General features: G+C 35.6%; 1 protein-coding gene and 1 pseudogene across 1 annotated transcript; one reads left to right on the top strand and one right to left on the bottom strand.

The window, feature by feature from the left end:
- Positions 1-2,473: 2,473 nt before the first annotated feature.
- Positions 2,474-9,566, bottom strand: LOC113093276 (receptor activity-modifying protein 1-like). Its single transcript, XM_026259066.1, has 6 exons — positions 9,457-9,566; positions 7,847-7,911; positions 7,692-7,749; positions 4,349-4,378; positions 3,939-4,107; positions 2,474-3,849 (listed from the first exon to the last, which is right to left on the bottom strand). Exons 1-6 carry the CDS (start codon positions 9,509-9,511, stop codon positions 3,600-3,602), a joined length of 627 nt encoding a protein of 208 aa, XP_026114851.1. The 5' UTR covers positions 9,512-9,566; the 3' UTR covers positions 2,474-3,599.
- Positions 9,567-17,152: 7,586 nt separating this feature from the next.
- On the top strand, positions 17,153-18,153 carry LOC113093275 (histone-lysine N-methyltransferase EZH2-like; annotated as a pseudogene).
- The last annotated feature ends 657 nt before the right edge of the window (positions 18,154-18,810 follow it).

Here is an 18,810-nt window from a genome sequence, read left to right on the forward strand (position 1 = left end):
TCTCTCTTTCTCTTCTCTCACACTCCCTTGTATATTCTGCTTCCACCGTAAGGAACTGCAGAACTGTATCTCCACCCTTCCTCTTTTTAGGCCTCCTCTCCTTCCTTCCCTGACCTAAAGTGCCCCTGCTTTCATTTGATGACCCTGGCTGCTCTGCCGGTGCTTTCTTGCTGCCACACAAGGTTTCTCTGCCATGCATGAGGCAATTAAAATTGAAAGTGTTATTGAGGGTTTAGACCCAATTGCCTCATGCATGTCAGCAAACCACTTCCATGAGATAGCTGTGTCACCCCCTCCCTTCGTGGATACTCCAGATCGGGGAGTTTTCAGTTCCTAAGATAAAACAGAACTGCTCGATTGTACATAGTTTAAGTTTCAAGGTTTGTTGCTGTTTTCTTCGTTGTCTCATTTGAGTTTGTCAAAACAATAATGAAATTAATATATTTAACAAAAATAAAAAATATTTGATCAGAAAATCTACCTTGTATATTTTCTTTACATTTTTCCCACTTGCGTGCTGCTTGTTGTGGGGATAGCTTGCTGTCTAGCTGAATTTCTTCAATGAACAGACATTCATGTAAAAAGCACAAAGAATACTTTAATTATTCTTTAACTATTTTCCATGTGTATATATGTGTATATTTTAATCACTAAAATAAAAATCACACAAAAGTTATTAGTTATCAGTTATATATTATTATAAATTTTACATTTTAATGAACTAAATGAAGATTAATGTTTTGACATGGTGTGTTTATGGAACCAATCGGATAAGAGTAAATTGAGAGTCAGCGAGAGCCTCATGATTGGCTACAAAAGGTGGTGGACTTTGTTCTATTTCTTCTATTTTTCAGTTAAAAGAGAAGCATGTGGAGCTTTGGGTATGTCATTAATATTTTTCCTTCCATTAATCTGCGCAACCAAAGAATATCTCTCACCCAGAGCATTGCTTCTTTGTCTGAATATTAGGTGACACTGCAAAAGATGCAAAATCCTTTAACCTTAACTGGTCAGAAGTGAATCAACAGGAATCCAGCAGGGAGATTCATTATTATAATTTACATTTAAATGAAAGCCTGCTAAGTAAAAATGCATTGATCTCTTTGATAAGAACTTCCATTTTTATGAACATTAAACTGAAGGACAAATAATCTATTATTTAGGATGAGACTTGTACCATCAATGACAAAGACAGACAGCACAACAGAACATAAATAAAATCAGGAAAGAACAGCAGAAAAGACTTCCCAATTATGACACGGAGTAGATGCACAAGGATCAAGGATACAGAAACAAGAGCACAAACAGACACTTAGAGAATAGTAGTTAAAAGAGATATAAATATTGACCTCCAGCATTTGACTCATATAACCACTGGGTGGCAGCAATATCACATGAACCCTTTCAACAATCTGTTCCCTTTCTGTCAGTCAAGTACAGGTAAATGAATGAATGATTTTTTTTTTTTATAAAGAATAATAATAAGAATAATTAGTAATAATAAATAAAGGTTTGAAACAGAAACATAAATAAACAAAATAGTGTCCATAACTTTTAGCCAGCACATTCAAATGTGACTGAAATGTGTCTTTGGAAACGCATTAAAATTAAGTAAATTTCTATATAGGTTTATGGATCCGTAATGTGAATTCCGTATGTAGCACGGGTCTGTCGGGAGCTCGTCAGTTGTGTTGTACAATGCAACTGTAAGATGTTAATTGCACAAGTCGCTGGCCAGTGGAGGGTACAGATGTGGATCTGTGTTTTGGATCAGTGCCAGGGATCTGACAGTGAGATCTGGCAGTAATGAAGGCATGGAGCATCTGGCCGGCTTGTGAATGGCTGAATGGTTCAGATGTGAGGTGTGTCCTCTCCCGTGGGACCTGTGAGACTGACTCCGGATTGGATGAGCTGTTGGAGGAGGGCGGGGCTTATGGAAGGCCTGACCTGAGCCGGAGGAGGACGAGGAGGAGAGCTGAAGAACGAGACAAAGGAGGGTGAATGCTCTCGTTCCCACCACACCCTGCCAAACCGAGTCCCCGACGAAAGCATACTGTTTCACTGGAGACTTTGAGTGTGTGTTTTACAGTGGCATCGACACACATCTACAAAATGCTGTAAAGAGTCATCTTATACTGGTTTAAGGGAGGTTTGTTTTGTACAGCTGGCCAAGCTTGGAGACCATCTTAAACCAGTACAGGATAGTTTAAGATTTTTTCCCAGCAGTGATTTCTTCTGAATTTCAGTGTTTCATGCAATAAGCTCACTGGAACAAGCTGTACTTATTAAAGCATTTTCCACTCCTGGACTCCAGCATCCACCCTTCTGTCTGAAGTGTGAGAGGAATTTTTAGCTTGAATATTTGAGCTCTCTTTCGCAGAAGAAACAAGTTACACCTACTGTATCTTATCCGTTTACAAGCAGCACAAAGCATGACTTATTCTTAATGAAGAAAATTTCAAAACAAGGACACTTTATTAAAATCACAATGTGGTTTAATATTTAATTATATAACAAAATTTTCCAAACAAAGTAGGAGGTGAAGTAATTAAAGTATAAATTTGTTGGCAGGCTCTTAAAGTGAGAACAAAGAGAACAATCTGCAAACATACACTTTACAAAAACTTCTCAATTTTCTGTTGTAAGACTCATCCTTCATAACCAATTATTTAAATGATTAATTATATATATTAATTATAATTATAATTAATTATATATAATTAATTTAAAAACTAATGCCAATCTCTTTCATGTGACTACATTTGTACAGTAATTATATTGTGAGTAAAGTACAATGCAGTTCTGTGTGAGGGGCACAGTAAAATTAAAATGAACATTTGCTGACATTCCCTTCCCTCTTAAATGTTTTCTTTTCAGAGACATGTGCATGTCATTAAGTTACATAAATAAACAGATATTTAAAAAGCTGCCTATTGAAATGGGTGACTTTCAGTCGGCTTTGTTTTGTCGTGCATTCAGATTGATTCTTATACGCTTAATTCCTCAATAAAAAGTCAATCGTTATGACTTGTGTCACAACAGAAATGAAATCACAAAGACGTTATTCTCACAGTCAGCTAAACAGCTCTTGTCACTTAACTAACAACAAAATCTGCATTAAAATATGGGTTAAAAATTTCTTACAGTGCATAAAGTGGACACTCAAATTAGTTTGTGATTATGCAGTGTTGTTTTGTACATCTGGTTATCTACACAATTCTTCTGAATGCCTCAAATGAACCTTTTTTTCCATTGCCATTTCACATTTCAATGGATTATGTATTTACATCCCGAAGACAACCAAACCTATATGTGCAAGTTGTAGATAATAATGCTGTGAAATATCTGTACTGCACATTAGCTGCAATTTAATGATAAATACATACAACCAACAATTATTTCACTGAAGTACAGTAACATTTTCCAGTCAGAGGTCACACCTAGAACAAATTAATCTCCATCCTGGTTTAGTCGAACCTGGAGACCACCGGGTGCACATTCACTGGGGAGTGTTGGGCCAGGACATTATCCCAGGGTGGGGTGAAGAAGAAACAGAGCAAAAGGATGCATTTAAAATCTTCTTGCACCTGGAATTTTCTCTAGGACCTCCTGTCACCATTTTTAGTCTTGAAAACAACTAGGACCACCATAACAGGGATTAGGCATATGGGGGTCATGACAAGGGCCAGGATGATGCTGGGAGGGGGGTCCTTCAGTGCCTCTGAGGGGCATTCTTGAAAATAGGTGGTGTGGATATCCACAAATATTTGTTCAACAAGCTGATTCGGCCAGGGAATCAGCAGACAGTCAGCAACAGACTCCGTACACACAGTGAAATTGTTGTATGCACTGCCAGAGAGACATATGGAGAAAGAGAGTCACCAATTGCTATCAATACAGTATTATATAGTATTTGATAATGAATCCTTAGAATGTACCTTTTTATTTTTTCCAGGGAACACCAGTCGATACTGTTCATGGACATCATAGCAACATGAAAATTATTTTGACACAAAACCACCAGCACTTCATAGCATTCTTGAGTTCTCAAGGAATAGTCCACACAAATTGTACAGTATGTGTCACAGGTGCTCATGTTAGCACAGCCTAGGATGTAAACAAAATGAAATAATGAACTTTGATATAAGTCAATACGAATAATCCTGTTATGCATAATGGAGTGTATATATATATATATATATATATATATATATATATATATATATATATATATATATATATATATATATATTTTTTTTTTTTTTTTTTTTGCCTTTTTTTGCCTTTTTTTGTGTCACAGTCAAGCAGTTACCAACAGTAATTATATTAGCTTAGCTCATTAACTTACCAAATGTTCCTCCATCTCCATAGCCAGGCTCTAAAAAATATAAGTACTGTAAATAAATACATACATAAAATATACACATGTAAATGTATACAGAATATGCATATAATATGTCCAAACATTCAGCAATGAGACCCACTGGCTTCGGTTGATAAAAATAATAACAATTACAATAAATATAACCAAATATAAAAAGGTCAAACATTTATAAGATATATTCTTCATCTTATTAGATCGTTTGTGATGTTGGTAATCTTCATTCTTGAAAGCACAGATCTGGCATGCACTGTAGGCTTCAGTGTCTAATGCAGTTTAAATGAAAGCTGAAGTTGTCTACCGACGCACACACATCAACTTACCACAGAGAACAGACAGAAAGACGCCAAAGAAGCTGAACGATACCCTCATATCAGAGCAAACGAGCGCTGGCGAGCTGATCTCAACCCAGCGCTGAATGTTCCTGAACTTTTGCACCGAAGAACGTTAGGCATAACAGGAAACGCGACGGGTGGAAGCGTGATGCGCCGTCACCACACGAGGAATCACGGTTACCAGATGTTCAGAAAGCTGCTGACCGAGAACGCTTTAATTTTCCCACGTAATAGTGCTCCACCTCTCTCTCTCTCTCTCTCTCTCTCTCTCTCTCTCTCTCTCTCTCTCTCTCTCTCTGTCTTCAACAGAAAAAAGCACAATAAAAAACTAAAGTTGTTTAATAACTTTTCACAGATTTTTAGACGCGCCATAAAGTCAGTCCATTAATTTGTCATAACTTAGGCTAAATATTAAACAAACATGTGTATTTACAAAAAGTGTATGAGATTAATTAAAGTATTCAGCTACGCTTAAGTAATTCACTTCGTTCAGGAATCGGACCAGGGCCGCTGCTGGCCCAATGGGTGCCCTAAGCAGAATGGTATTATTGTGCCCCCTCCTTCAAAACAAGCAAACAAACAAACAAAAAAAACAACAACTAAAAACCAAAAAACATATAAGGGGGTTCAAATAGAACTTTAATAAAACATAAAAGTAAATAAATAAAGTGTAATTAAATTGTATTATTTATAAATTAAAATGGTAGACAGTTACCTATGGCTATGATTTTATCAATAACATTGATTTATTTTGTAGTCTCATGCATTCAGAAATCACACAAAATGAAATTAAGCAGCTTTACTATAATAAATTCATGGTTAATTTTGGTAAGGGTTGTGATGTCCAAAAGTTTTGTTGAAGAAATTATTTAGGCTCCATCATTTCCACCACAAAAAGGTCGCCAAAATTAATAAATCAAGTGGGAATTTGAATTAAATGTTTGTCAATATTAAACAAGGATTTGATCGTCCTGTAAGTGTAACAACAGCAATTATCAGGCCTTTGGTGCCCTTTGTAGAGATTTATAATAATGCAAACTGTTTATTTTGTTATTATATGTATGTATTTTAACAGTGTTATTCAATGAAACCACATGATTATTATTAATTAACCAATCATTCCTGCCTCATTGTTTTTATGTAATACCTTTTAAGTCATGAAAGAAAACTATAATATTAAGTCTAAAAACTATAATACTAAGATGCATTGTTGTTGGTAGTGAAATTATGACATTAAAACACGTTACTAACGTCAACGGTCAAAAAGTTCATCATAAAATGCATTTTTCATAATTTTATATAAATATATATGTGTAGTTTTTTTTATGTAGCCTGTATGTGGGCTATATGTTAAAATTAATATAGAATGAAAGTTTTTATTTTTGAGCAACAGGGATGGAAATGTTTAATTATTTTAGTAGTACAAAGAATGCATGTTTGAGAAAAGATAACCAAGCTTCACTAAAGTCCTTCAGTATTTTAGTTTAAATGGAACCGTTGCTGCATAAGAACCGGTTCTCAGTTCTAGACCTGACTCTTGATATTGTAAAGCACTGTTGTGTTTAAAGATTGCTGTTTCCCCCGAGGCGCGGATCTTTTCTGGGCTGAGCACACCAGATGCACATCTGCAAACGGGTCTTCCCCTTGAAAAAAACACTCCATTTCTCTCAGGTTGATGCCTCGTCGGCTCAGTGGTTCTGATTTATTTGCGTTTTCGCATCTGTTTCCAAACAGGAAACATAAGTGAACATTTAAGGGTAGAGCAGGGCGGCTTGATGGAATGGACACTTTTAAGAAAAACTGGGTCGTATTAAGCAGATTGAGTTCGTGAAACGATATAATCAGAGTTTGCCATCTGTGCTCGAAGTGCTGCACTTTTGGTTCGAGCCCAGCTGTGATTGAAACAAACTCTCAGCTCACTCACTTCAAAGGAAGAGAAAGAAGTGAATCCAGGGCCGAGGGAGGACTGGAACAGTTTATGTAACACTTCTAGGCTTGTGGATCTCATGTTGACCATGTGAGATTGTCTTCAACCAGTACCAGTAGATTAAGTCTACAAAATAGCATTTAGAGCAGTATTTAAAAAAAATTTTTTTTCTTTGATTAGATGAGTTTAATAAATACAAATTTCCTATAGCCTTATAGACCAGTCCAGTTAGAAGTAATTTTGAATGTAACATTGAAGAAAACGAGTCTGTAAGGGATAGACTTAAAGTCAATGGGACACACTTTGTAAAGGCCCCATGTCATATAATTTTTTGCCAGCTCACAACTTTCAATGAAACTTTTAACACTTTTTTATATGGAAATACGCTTTTTTTTAGCTGAACTAACAGTTTGATTAAAGTACAATCCACTGAACACACTTCAATCCCTCACAGCTTCATTTTATGGCACTGGAGCATTGAAAATGGCTTAAGTCAATCGCTCTACAATATCAAACATCCTATATATTTTAAATAGTTTTGTAATAAACATCACATAAATTGTAATATTAGTGTGTGTGTGTTGTATAAACATGTTTTATAGGTAGCATGGCATGTGTGTTAATAAACTCCATATATTTGAACAATGCAGACTTTGTTTCTGTCTTTGGCTGAGGCCAGTCTGAATCTCCCCAGTGCCCATGTGTTTATTCAAATCTCAAACTGAAGCAGTTGGTTTATTCTTTGTTCCAGAGACTCTCCCATGCATGTAAATATTAGAAGAAAGAGTGATCGAAAGTGTCAACAAAATCTCTCACCACAATCTAGAACTGCAACACAATATTCTTTTCAACATTATCAACAACTTTGTAGCAGTAACCTTTCAAAGCACTGATTGTCTGCTGTTTATTGTTGAGGTGCTCAGTAAGCACTCAATTGAAGCCATACACCCAAAACAACCTCACAGTAGGGTTTATTTGGACACAGAACTAAAAAATAAAATAAAATTAGCAGACATGTCTATCATATTTACACAGCTGTAACACTCACCTGCTTTAGTGTATGTGGTGGTTTGTACTTCTGTCGGCATGGTTGATGCAATCTGTCTCTAGAGCACAGAAGAAAAATAAATATCATGAGATAAAGAGGGTATTTTACAAAAATACATTTTAGAGCAAATAGAAATCCATCTTAACGCAATTTACCACAGTTTGTCTCTGTTCGTTTGGTACCAGGGTCTGCAGAGTTGAGACCATTAGACAAAGACAGACTATCATGAACAAAAAACAAAAAACAGTGGATTACATACATGAATCACGCATGTATTCAGAAACATTATTTGTCATTATAAGACAGCAAATTCCAACAGTTTGGGGAAAATTGACAGGCATGGAAAAAGATTCAGGAAGGGAGGAGATGCAACATCCTCCCTTTGTCCTGACCATTTGGATCATAACAGTCATTTCCTCAGAAAATTTCCAATTTATCTATATACCATTTAGTGACTTAAAGCATTGTTTTAGAAGTCAGCAGTATAATTTACATGATATCCCATCAAATCTTCTTGATGGTCATGAAGGTGATAAAGTTTATACATTATATTATATTATATTATATTATATTATATTATATTATATTATATTATATTATATTATATTATATTATATTATATTATATTATATTATATTATATTATATTATATTATGTGACCTTGGACCACAAAACCAGTCATAAGGGTCAATTTTATAGATTTATACAAGATTTATACATAAAGCTGAATAAATAAGCTTTCAATTGATGTTTGTTAGGATAGAAAAATATTTGGCCGAGATACAACTAATTGAAAATCTGGAATCTTAGGGTGCAAAAAAAACAAAAACAATAAAACATATTGAGAAAATTCTCATATTACTAATGATAATACATTTTATAATACATAGATATATTTGAGCTAGGAAATTTACAAAATATCTTCATGCAACATGATCTTTACTTAATATCCTAATGACTCTGGAATAAAAGAAAAATCTATCATTTTGACCCATACAATGTTTTTTTGGCTGTTGCTAAAACTATACCCCAGTGACTTAAGACATATGTGAACCTGGACCACAAAACCAGGTTTAAGTATACATTTTTAGAAAATGAAATTTATACATCATCTGAAAGCTGAATAAATAATCTTTCCATTGATGTATGGTTTATTAGGATCAGACATTATTTTGTCAAGATTCAACTATTTGAATATCTGGAATTTGAGGGTGAAAAAAAAAATCTAAATAACTAACTGAGAAAATCGCCTTTGAAGTTGTCCAAATTAATTCTAAGCAATGCATATTACTAATCAAAAATTAAGTTTTGATAAATTTGCAGTAGGAAATGTACAAAATATCTCCATGGAACATGATATTTTATATATATATATATATATATATATATATATATATATATATATATATATATATATATATATATATATATATATATATATATATATATATATATATATATATATATATAATTATTTTGGCATAAAAGAAAAATGTATAATTTTGACCCATACAATGTTTTTTTGGCTATTGCTGCAAATATACCCCAGCGACAAATTATGGCACTTGAATTAGTATTCAGAATAGTATTCTGAATGATCAATTAAAGTGCAAGTACAATTGAAAAAATATTGACATAGTGAGCTAATAGTGAGTTTTTATTCGGTCTTTTCACATTTACAAGCATTTCCTTCTGGAGATTGCCTCTGATTTTAAGTCTCAAGCACAATAAACCAAAATTATATTCTAAAGGTTCAGATACTCACCCCAAAACAGCAGAGTCCCCACTGGTTTTGAAGCAGATATATATATGTGTGCCATTACGCTTTAATCCTGTGGTAGTTCTGTCCTCCTCTTATACAGCATGTACTGTATGAAATTTTCAACAGGAAGACTCTGTTAAAACAACAGGATGTGCTCATTTCCTTAAAGGGGTGGTGAATTCACAAATGGAGAGACAGTCAAGATAGGGCAGGCTGTATGTTCCCAATCTATCTATCTATCTATCTATCTATCTATCTATCTATCTATCTATCTATCTATCTATCTATCTATCTATCTATCTATCTATCTATCTATCTATCTATCTATCTGTATGTCTGTATGTCTGTCTGTCTATTTGTATTGTTGTATTAAATCTATTGTATTTGCTTCTAAGGATTTTTTTAAGTATTGCTTTGTGTTTTAATAATTTCAGATTATTCAAATCATTAATAATAACACCTTTTATGTCTGCCAAACATTTCTGGCTCTGACAAACATGTCAACTGATACATATATACTATAGTGAAGTATGAGCACATAGAAAATCTGTGTTTGTCACTGCACACTTTTGTTTAACAGCACTTTTGTTGTATGTTTTTTTATCTAACACTCAATCAATGTGAGTAGGAAATGTCTGAATGGACTGTAAACTTTTCTCTTTTTTTAAATCAACAGAGCATGAACCAAATTGTGCTTTTAGTTTGGCTCATTTGTTTATCATGTGTGTATATACGATGTGATGTATGATGTTTTGGTAGAAGACCAAATGGCATACACTGAGGAAACAGTTCTGCTATTGAGGATGCTTTCTACATGGTTGTTTACATATATTTCACTTATTAATTCCATTGCAAAATATTTATTATCAATTATGTAAAATCCCAATATAGGGTGCATTCAAAATCCCAAACTTGCATGTTCTTCTGCAACGACAACCAAATTAATATACATGTGTAATGTAGAATAATTACATTGTAAATAAGACATTTCTTTAAAATATTACACCAGAACTGACTTCTGTGGTAGGTCTCACAGTGTTTATTATCATAGAGTCGAGTATGCAGGCTCATTCCAAACAGACCGTTTCTTTTCATGTTTCTGGCAGGGATTCTGTTAACCTCATCTGGCCATACAGGGGGTCTTACCCAAGGTGCTTTGAAAAGTGAACTGTGCTGCAGAGAGGAAGGGAGAGATAACGACTGATGACAAATCCACCCCCTGAGCATTGGCTCAGAGGAGTGTCTCCCTTCACTATTGACGTACACAGAGCTACACCACTGCCATTGACGCATGTACATTATGACCACCACTGGTGTGCACTCAGTTCAGCTCAGGAGTGATGCAAGAGCAGAAAGTTTCATTCCCTTAGAGTTTCTGAACACACACACAAACACACACACACACACACGTTTGTTTTTGTGATAAGTTTGTACATCCCATAGGCGTAATGGCTTTTATACTGTAAAAACTGTATTTTCTATGCCCTTACACCAACCCTACACCTAACCCTAACCCTCACAGGAAACTTTGTGCATTTTGACTTTCTCAAAAAAAAAACTCATTCTGTATGATTTATAAGCGTTTTGAAAAATGGGGACATGGGTTATGTCCTCATAATTCACCCTCTCCTTATAATACCTGTGTCATACCCATGTCTTTATACACAGTTGTGTCCTGATATGTCACAAAAACAAGAGCACACACATACACAAACACACACACACACACACACACACACACACTCACACACACACACACACACACACACACACACACACACACTCTCTCTCACAGCCACAGATGTGTAAGTAGACGTCATCTGGCGATTCCCCCTCTCCCACTCAGCTGGGCTTGGTCTGGTGCCTGGTGAAGTTCTGAGGGCCCAAATTACTTCCACATTTGATTCACATTATTAAGGAGAGGCTTGTTTTCCACCCTTAATTGGTTTGCTCTGTTTGTAAAACAGATTAAGTTAGAGGGAAAACACAGGGTTTATTTAGCAGTTTGGTACCCTCAATTTCGCAGAAACTGGAGTTCCAAATGGCACAATAAGTACAATTATATATGTTTACAGTATTTTACAATGATAAACAACAGAAAGGCTGATTATAATTATGATCACATAAAAAAATGCCATAGGAAGACACATGCTGCTCATGTTTGTGAATAGAAAATGTGCTCAGATTGTCGATGAATGAATGCAATGTGGTCTACTCTTTTAAGTCAGTTCTTTTAATGAATCGTTCAAAAAGAATCACAGTCTCAGGAGTTAAGTCTGAATCCCTTAGACAAATAATGAATTAACTGGAGCCAGCAATTTGACAACTGAATCTTACTCCGCTTCCATGTGAGTCTCTCTGTTTATAATAATTTGGGTCTTAAATTAATTTGACCTTTATTTGGTTTTTATTATTTTTTTATTATTTTTTTTACTATATTCTTTCCATTGTACAAATGGTTATTCATAGTAGAAAAGGGTTCTTATTAGAAACAATTAGAAAGTGTTGTTTTAAGAAAGATAACTTTTGCTGAAAGTCTTTTTGGGGGGTTGGTGATGCCGTATGATACTTATATGGCATAACTGCGGAAAAAAAACCCTTTTGGAATCTTTAATTTTAAGATTGTAACCTCAGAGCAAATGACAATCCCTCAGTAAACCACACACCACCTGATACTAATTTTGATTTGACATGCCAAAACTAACATCCAGGGTTTACACTGCACATAATTAAAAACTTTCCACAGATAAGACCTCCCTCTTATGTCTATCTTTCTGCCTGTCTTTCCTTCTATTGTGTGGTCCAAGATAAACACTGGACTGGCCTAAGAAAACCCTGTTAGGATGGGCCATTACTGGGATAAGGGTGTGAGGAAAAATTGTGTTAACCACTCCATCTATCACATACTGGAGTGCTGAGCAATACCCCCTCAACTCTATAGACAGAAGAAGCTGAAACACCTGCACGGAGCCAGTCTTTAACCAAGCCTGCATAATCTCAAACTAACACACACAATGTCAGTATGAGAAAACAGAAGACAGAAAATCTGGTGAAATTCAGATACAGTAAACAAAACAGTATCCAACAAAAAATAAAATTATAATAGTTTACACATGTCAGAACATTTTCCTTGTCGGTTACAGGGATAGTCCACCCAAACATTAAAATTGTGTCATCATTTACTCACCCTCATCTCATTCCAAATCGGTGTTTCTTTCTTTTTTCTGCAAATACTAAAGAAGTTATTATGAAGAATGTTGTAACCAAAGTTTAGGTTACCGTTGACTTCCATTGTACAAAAAGCACTGAGACATTTTACATAACATCTTTCTTTTATGTTCCACGGAATAAAATAAAATTATATAGATTTGGAGTGACATGACAGTGAGTAAATAATGAGCCAGTTTTCAGTTTCAGACCTTTCTACATAATACACTAGGTATTTTTATGTTTTAATTAAAAAATAATAATAATCCTTAAGATATTACTCTATGAACCAAACCAAATATAATTTCCATGTTTATGCAACCGACTGAATTTTTTTTTCTTTAAGAACCTACTGTGTCAATGAATACTTTGGGATGGTTATCATGCCAAAAAAAGATCTAAAAACTAACAGCGATTGAGACTGTCCTTCTGCCCTAATATCTCATTTTATGTGCTTCACGAAAGAAAGAAATCCAAAACATTTTGGAGCAACTTGAGTTAGACATTTTACTTTTGGGTAAACCGTCTCTTACAGTTGTTTCAACTGCTTACACACAAAATTAATTACTTGTCACACGATTTCTAAAACCTGACACTCAAACACCAGAACCACAACACTAAATCTGCAAAACCATAACACAAATTTTTGGCCTTTTACTCAGTTTTTCAGTTTCGTTAAACACTTTTTGCAAAAACAACAACACACATTTTTATGCACACACACAAAAATCTGATAGGAAGTTACTTGATTTCCTTTTATAAACACAACCCAATCAAAATGGCACACTAATTCATCAGTGCCTCACACTAACTCCTCACATGTGCAAACATTGTTGCTTTACTTAACACAAACCGATCATAACTTTACTAGTGCCTATAAATAGGCCAAAGTCAGTAATAGGTTGTTGGACAATGGATGCAAACAATGGAGACAGAGTAAAGAGGAGTTGGAGGGAGAGCCAGAGGACGGTGTCGACAAAGAGTAGTTGGAAAGGGGAGCAAGGGCGAGGAAGAGGACGAGTCAGAAATGGATGGAGAACAAGGAACAAGAAGAGTGGTCTGCGAATGAGATTAGGGCCTACAGTACTCGATCATGTGATTAACCATGGTTTAACAATGAGACAATAATTTGAGTAGATTTACTGTGGCGGGTATAATTCGAACCTTTAGAAATGAGAACGGTATGTAACAATCTAATGTTAATGTAACACATGTTTCTAACTACACATAATGGGCTTTTTTTTACCATAACAAAAAATAGGCCTATACTATAATTAATATATTCTACTGTAGTTACCCCTTACATTCATTTACTACAGTGCATTGCATTGCGTCACAGTTTGGTAAGGTATCAAGAGAGAATATAGCATGTGACGTGGATGACGTATGTTGGCTGGACCCAGCCCGGAGGAGAGATGGAGCCTAGATACACCCAACCATCTCCACATGCAAGCACACACAATTATGTTTGGTTTTACACTACATGCTACAACAATACATATTTTTGATGTATTCTTTTTCTTTTCAAACTGTGTCCACTAATACTACATTTACAACCACCAAAGAGCAAAAAAAATAAAGCTTGTTTCAATTTAGGCTTTTGGTTTTTACTTTATATATTCAACAACTCTCTCCCAATAACATTCAGTCATGTACATGTGAGCTTTTAAAAGAAGAACTTTAGGTTTTGAATAACAGTGTGTATATGACATTAATCAAAAATATAAACATTATGGTAAAGGTGTTTACAACATAAGACAAATGTTTGCTTTTGAAATATGTTTGGTGATATTTTGACTGTTTCATTTTGAAAGATATGTGAGGCATTTAGCAATTTCGTGTGTGCAATTCTGAATTTGTGTGTTAAGCTTTGAAAAAAAAAGGGGAAAACTTTGGAAAATGTGTGAAAGCAGTTGAAAAAAACTGTAAAAAAAAATAGGACTGAGGGTGTTAAATGGTTACATGTCGCCATCTAGTGGATTCATAAATATCAAACATCTGTCGAAAGCGTTCTATGTGAGATGTATCCTTAAATTATATAAATAATATAACATTATATTATTGTTGCATTTGTAGTTGCACCATTATTATACTATGCCTATTATATATATTTAATAGTAATCGCAATAGCAGCATTGGAGCTAATAGTAGCAAGCCTATTACTGATATAATTGGGGCCAGGGAGAGGTAAATGTATAAAACATTTGACTGCTTGTTGCTTTTCAAACTGCGTTACCATCTCTCCGAGCGCGTCCATTCAAGCGCGTTCTCGTTGGGTCACGTGTGACGTACATAGAAGGGCAGTGGCTTCCGCGTCGCGCGGCGGGCGGACCCCACGCCGCCCCTCGCTCGCCTCTCCGGAGGAAAACAGCACATGCTAAGCGCTGCGGATCTCAAGGGAGCCCGTGCAAAAACAACAAGCATTGGATACTCAAGCCAGGCCCTTTGCACGGAGACTTCGGTTTCTGCATACATTAACATCCACGTGTACATAATACGTCAATATATTTGATTAGGATTCTTGCTATAAAGTAATTAAACTACACATGGTTTATTTGTAAGCTTTTTCTGTCATCAGTACTTATATATATATATATATATATAATATATATATATATATTAATATATATATATATATATATATATATAATTTATAATGTAAATTATAAAAGCACGGAACTATTCAATAATAAGAAGAAGAATAGACGGATAACGTTATTAATCTATTACTCAAATTTTACGAAGCTTACTAAACATCTGAGGTCATGCACAATATAGAGCATGCTACTATGGAACTATTGCAATAATAAGAAAATAATAGACGGATAACGTTATTAATCGATTACTTAAATTTTATGCGAAGCTTAAAAAATGTCTGAAGGTCATGCACAATATAAAGCACGCTACTATGGAACTATTCATAATAATAATAATAATAATAATAATAATAATGCTATTAATCGATTAATCAAATTTTCAACGAAGCTTACTAAATGTCAAAGTTCACGTACATGTTTGCATTCAGGCTATTAATTATTCAGAAAATGAGTTGCATTATTATTCTCCTCCTGGGCGCACTCGTAGCCTGTGGTCCAGCAGAGAGAGCTGGAGTATGTTCATAATAAAGACGTCACCCTGTGCTCTGACCGTGCCAACCAAGTGCGCAGCTCTTAACTTAACATGCTTACGGACGACCGAGGAGTCCTCACATCCCCTCCGCTCGTCAACAAAAGCATTCTGGCACCGACATCTGCAGTGGGTCGGTAGCCAGAACACCGTTTTTCACTACAGGACGTTTTTGGGCACGCGGACTTCTTTGCTGCGCACTTGGAGCCGAGGCTGATTCGCGAGGATTTAAAGGAAGGAGCAGGGACTCTTAAGGTATTTCAAACTGCGACGGCGATCTCTGTCTCCGTATCGTTATCCAGCATGTGCAAAAGAGACTGAGCATGTTGCACACAACACGTTTAAATCGTCTCGGCGTGTATCGTTTGCTTCATAGTATCTCGTGCAAGTATTTTCAACGCGTGGCGTTTTTGAAGCTTCGCGTCCTTCATTATAAACGCTTTCGTTCGTGGCCCGTGTAGCCTCACGCTATTCGTCCTCAAACATCATTTTATATTTCATTTTAGTTCCTCGAAAGTTCGAGAAAACAACACTGAAGGGTTAAGAAATGGTGAAAAGTGTACTACGCACTTATCCGCACCACGTGGTGACATGGGCTCGCGAGAGAGACACGCCCACTTCTAATGTGTGCTGGTCAGGAGCGCTTGTTTTTCCGAGCACACAGTGTCACTTGGATGCGGTTTGCATGGCCAGTTTTGCTCTTTGGCATCTAGCGCGTTCCCTCTTGTCGGTTTCTTTTCCATTAAGTGGTTTCTGGCGTGTTTCGTTCATCTGAAGCACTAATCTGAATTAAAGCCCTTTAAATGGTGTGTGTGATGCGGAATGATAGTTGTGTTTTGTGAACTGCAGGGGGCAGTGAGTGAGTCCTATATAGAGTCACTATTGAATGATAAAGTTCGAGTCATGCAATTTATAGGTCCCTTGTGTGTATGTGAAAGAGAATGAGTCACATCTGATGGGAAACCTTATGGAAGGTGCTGGTTATCACATCACAGATAATGTTTCCCGAGAATGAGTCACATCTGTTGGGAACCCTTATGCAAGGTGCTGTTTATCAAATCCCAGAGAATATGTTCCCCATAAAGATGAATTTATGGATTTACGAGAATCAATACAGATGATTTTATGCTCCATACTATATTTATATATAGTAATTACTATGTGTAATGTATTATATTAGATATAATAATTAAAACATCATGCACACACACACACATATTTTATAAATAAAATAAATAAATATAAATTAAAAAAATTAAAAAAAATTGTTAAACTTACTGTTTGTTCCAGTGTTGTCTGAATGTGAGCTCAGCTCAGCTGGATGTGCATTTGTCTCCCTTGCATTGTAGCCAGGTTGAGGCTGATGATGGAGGAGGTGTCAGGTCCCCCGGTCCTGCACTGCCAAGCCCCCCCCCAGTCTGCTCGAATGGAAGAAGAGAGTCAAGTCTGAGTACATGAGGTTAAGACAGTTGAAACGCTTCCGCAAAGCTGAGGAGGTCAAGGTAGAAGGTCTTTTACACTACTGTTTTACTCTTCTTTACTTTACACTTTTACTATAACTTTTATATATTGCTGGATTCTCTCACCTCTAAGCATTTATGTATATATATATATATATATTATATATATATATATATATATACTGCCATTAAAGTTTGGGGTTGGTAAGATTTTTTTATTTATCAAGAATGCATTATTCAAATGTGGCAGTAAATACATAAATAATGTTACAAAATATTTCAGTTTCAGATGAATGCTGTTTTTTTTTACTTTCTGTTCATCAAAGAATCCCAAAAAAATCAGCTTCCAAAATATATCTCAAATAATAAGAAATATCTCTTGAGCAGCAAATCATCATATTATAGAATGATTTCTGAAGGATTCCGCTTTGTATCACAAAAATATTTTTTAAATGTTTTAAAATAAAAAACACTAATACTATTTCACAATGCTATTTTACTGTATTTTCCATTTAAAAAAAACTTCTTAAAAAAAAAAAAAAAAAAAAAACAACAACCCTACCCTAGTGTTCCTGTAGCTCAAGCGGTAGAGCATTGTTTTATGAAGGTTGGGGGTTCAATTTCCCCGGAGCGCATCATAGGTAAAAATTGATAGCATGAATGCACTGTAAGTCGCTTTGGATTAATTAAAATTTTACCTTACCAACCCTAAACATCTGACTGGTAGTGTATTTCGTTTAGAATTTTGTAACCTTTTTAACTATGAAACTGTGTTTTCACAGGCTCTGTTCCAGTCAAATCGCCGCAAGATTGAAGGAAGAACTGAGCTGCTGAATGAGGAATGGTCCAAGCTCCGAATCCAGTCCATTCCCCTGTGCACAACCAGTGGCTCTGCTGCAGTAAAAAGGCAAGAATGACACAGCTGGGGGCCTTGACTACCACTACCCAGTGTCAATCATCTTGCTTCTAGATAGCTTTACTGTGAATTGCCCCTGCTAATTCAGCACAAGACTGTCCCCCAGATGATTTATGAGCCGAGTCAATACATAGTCAGCTTTGCCTTGCCATTTTCCAAACATAATTTATTCTAACAAAATGCCAGTAATGACTAATGATCAGGTGCCACAGTTCGCCTTCCATTTCCTGCAGAACCTACTTTATCATATCCTACCAGACAAGCGTTTAAATCAATCTAATTATGTTATTAACGGACAGACTGTGGTATAGTTAACTTCTAATTAATTAGTCAGGGCAAATATTATCAGCAGGCCAGTAAAACGCAGCAAAGTGTTTTTCCCCCCTCCTCACTAAATTGCTCTGTTGCCAAGAATGTATTTGTATGTTTGCCAAGCCAGATCTCAGTATCTAAAATCCTGTGATATCCACAATAACAGCAGCCAGCGGACACCGCAGAGCTTAGCTCTCTGTGGAATACAGAGACTGCTCAACATACCTGCACAGCTGGATCCTTCATACAACAGCACTGGAAAACAATACCACACTTGATGTTCCTTAGATAAAGCCAAACCAAATATTTTGATTAGTGGCTTATGATTTTGGTCAC

Source organism: Carassius auratus, unplaced genomic scaffold, assembly GCF_003368295.1.
Source record: "Carassius auratus strain Wakin unplaced genomic scaffold, ASM336829v1 scaf_tig00214938, whole genome shotgun sequence".
Taxonomy (NCBI): domain Eukaryota; kingdom Metazoa; phylum Chordata; class Actinopteri; order Cypriniformes; family Cyprinidae; genus Carassius; species Carassius auratus.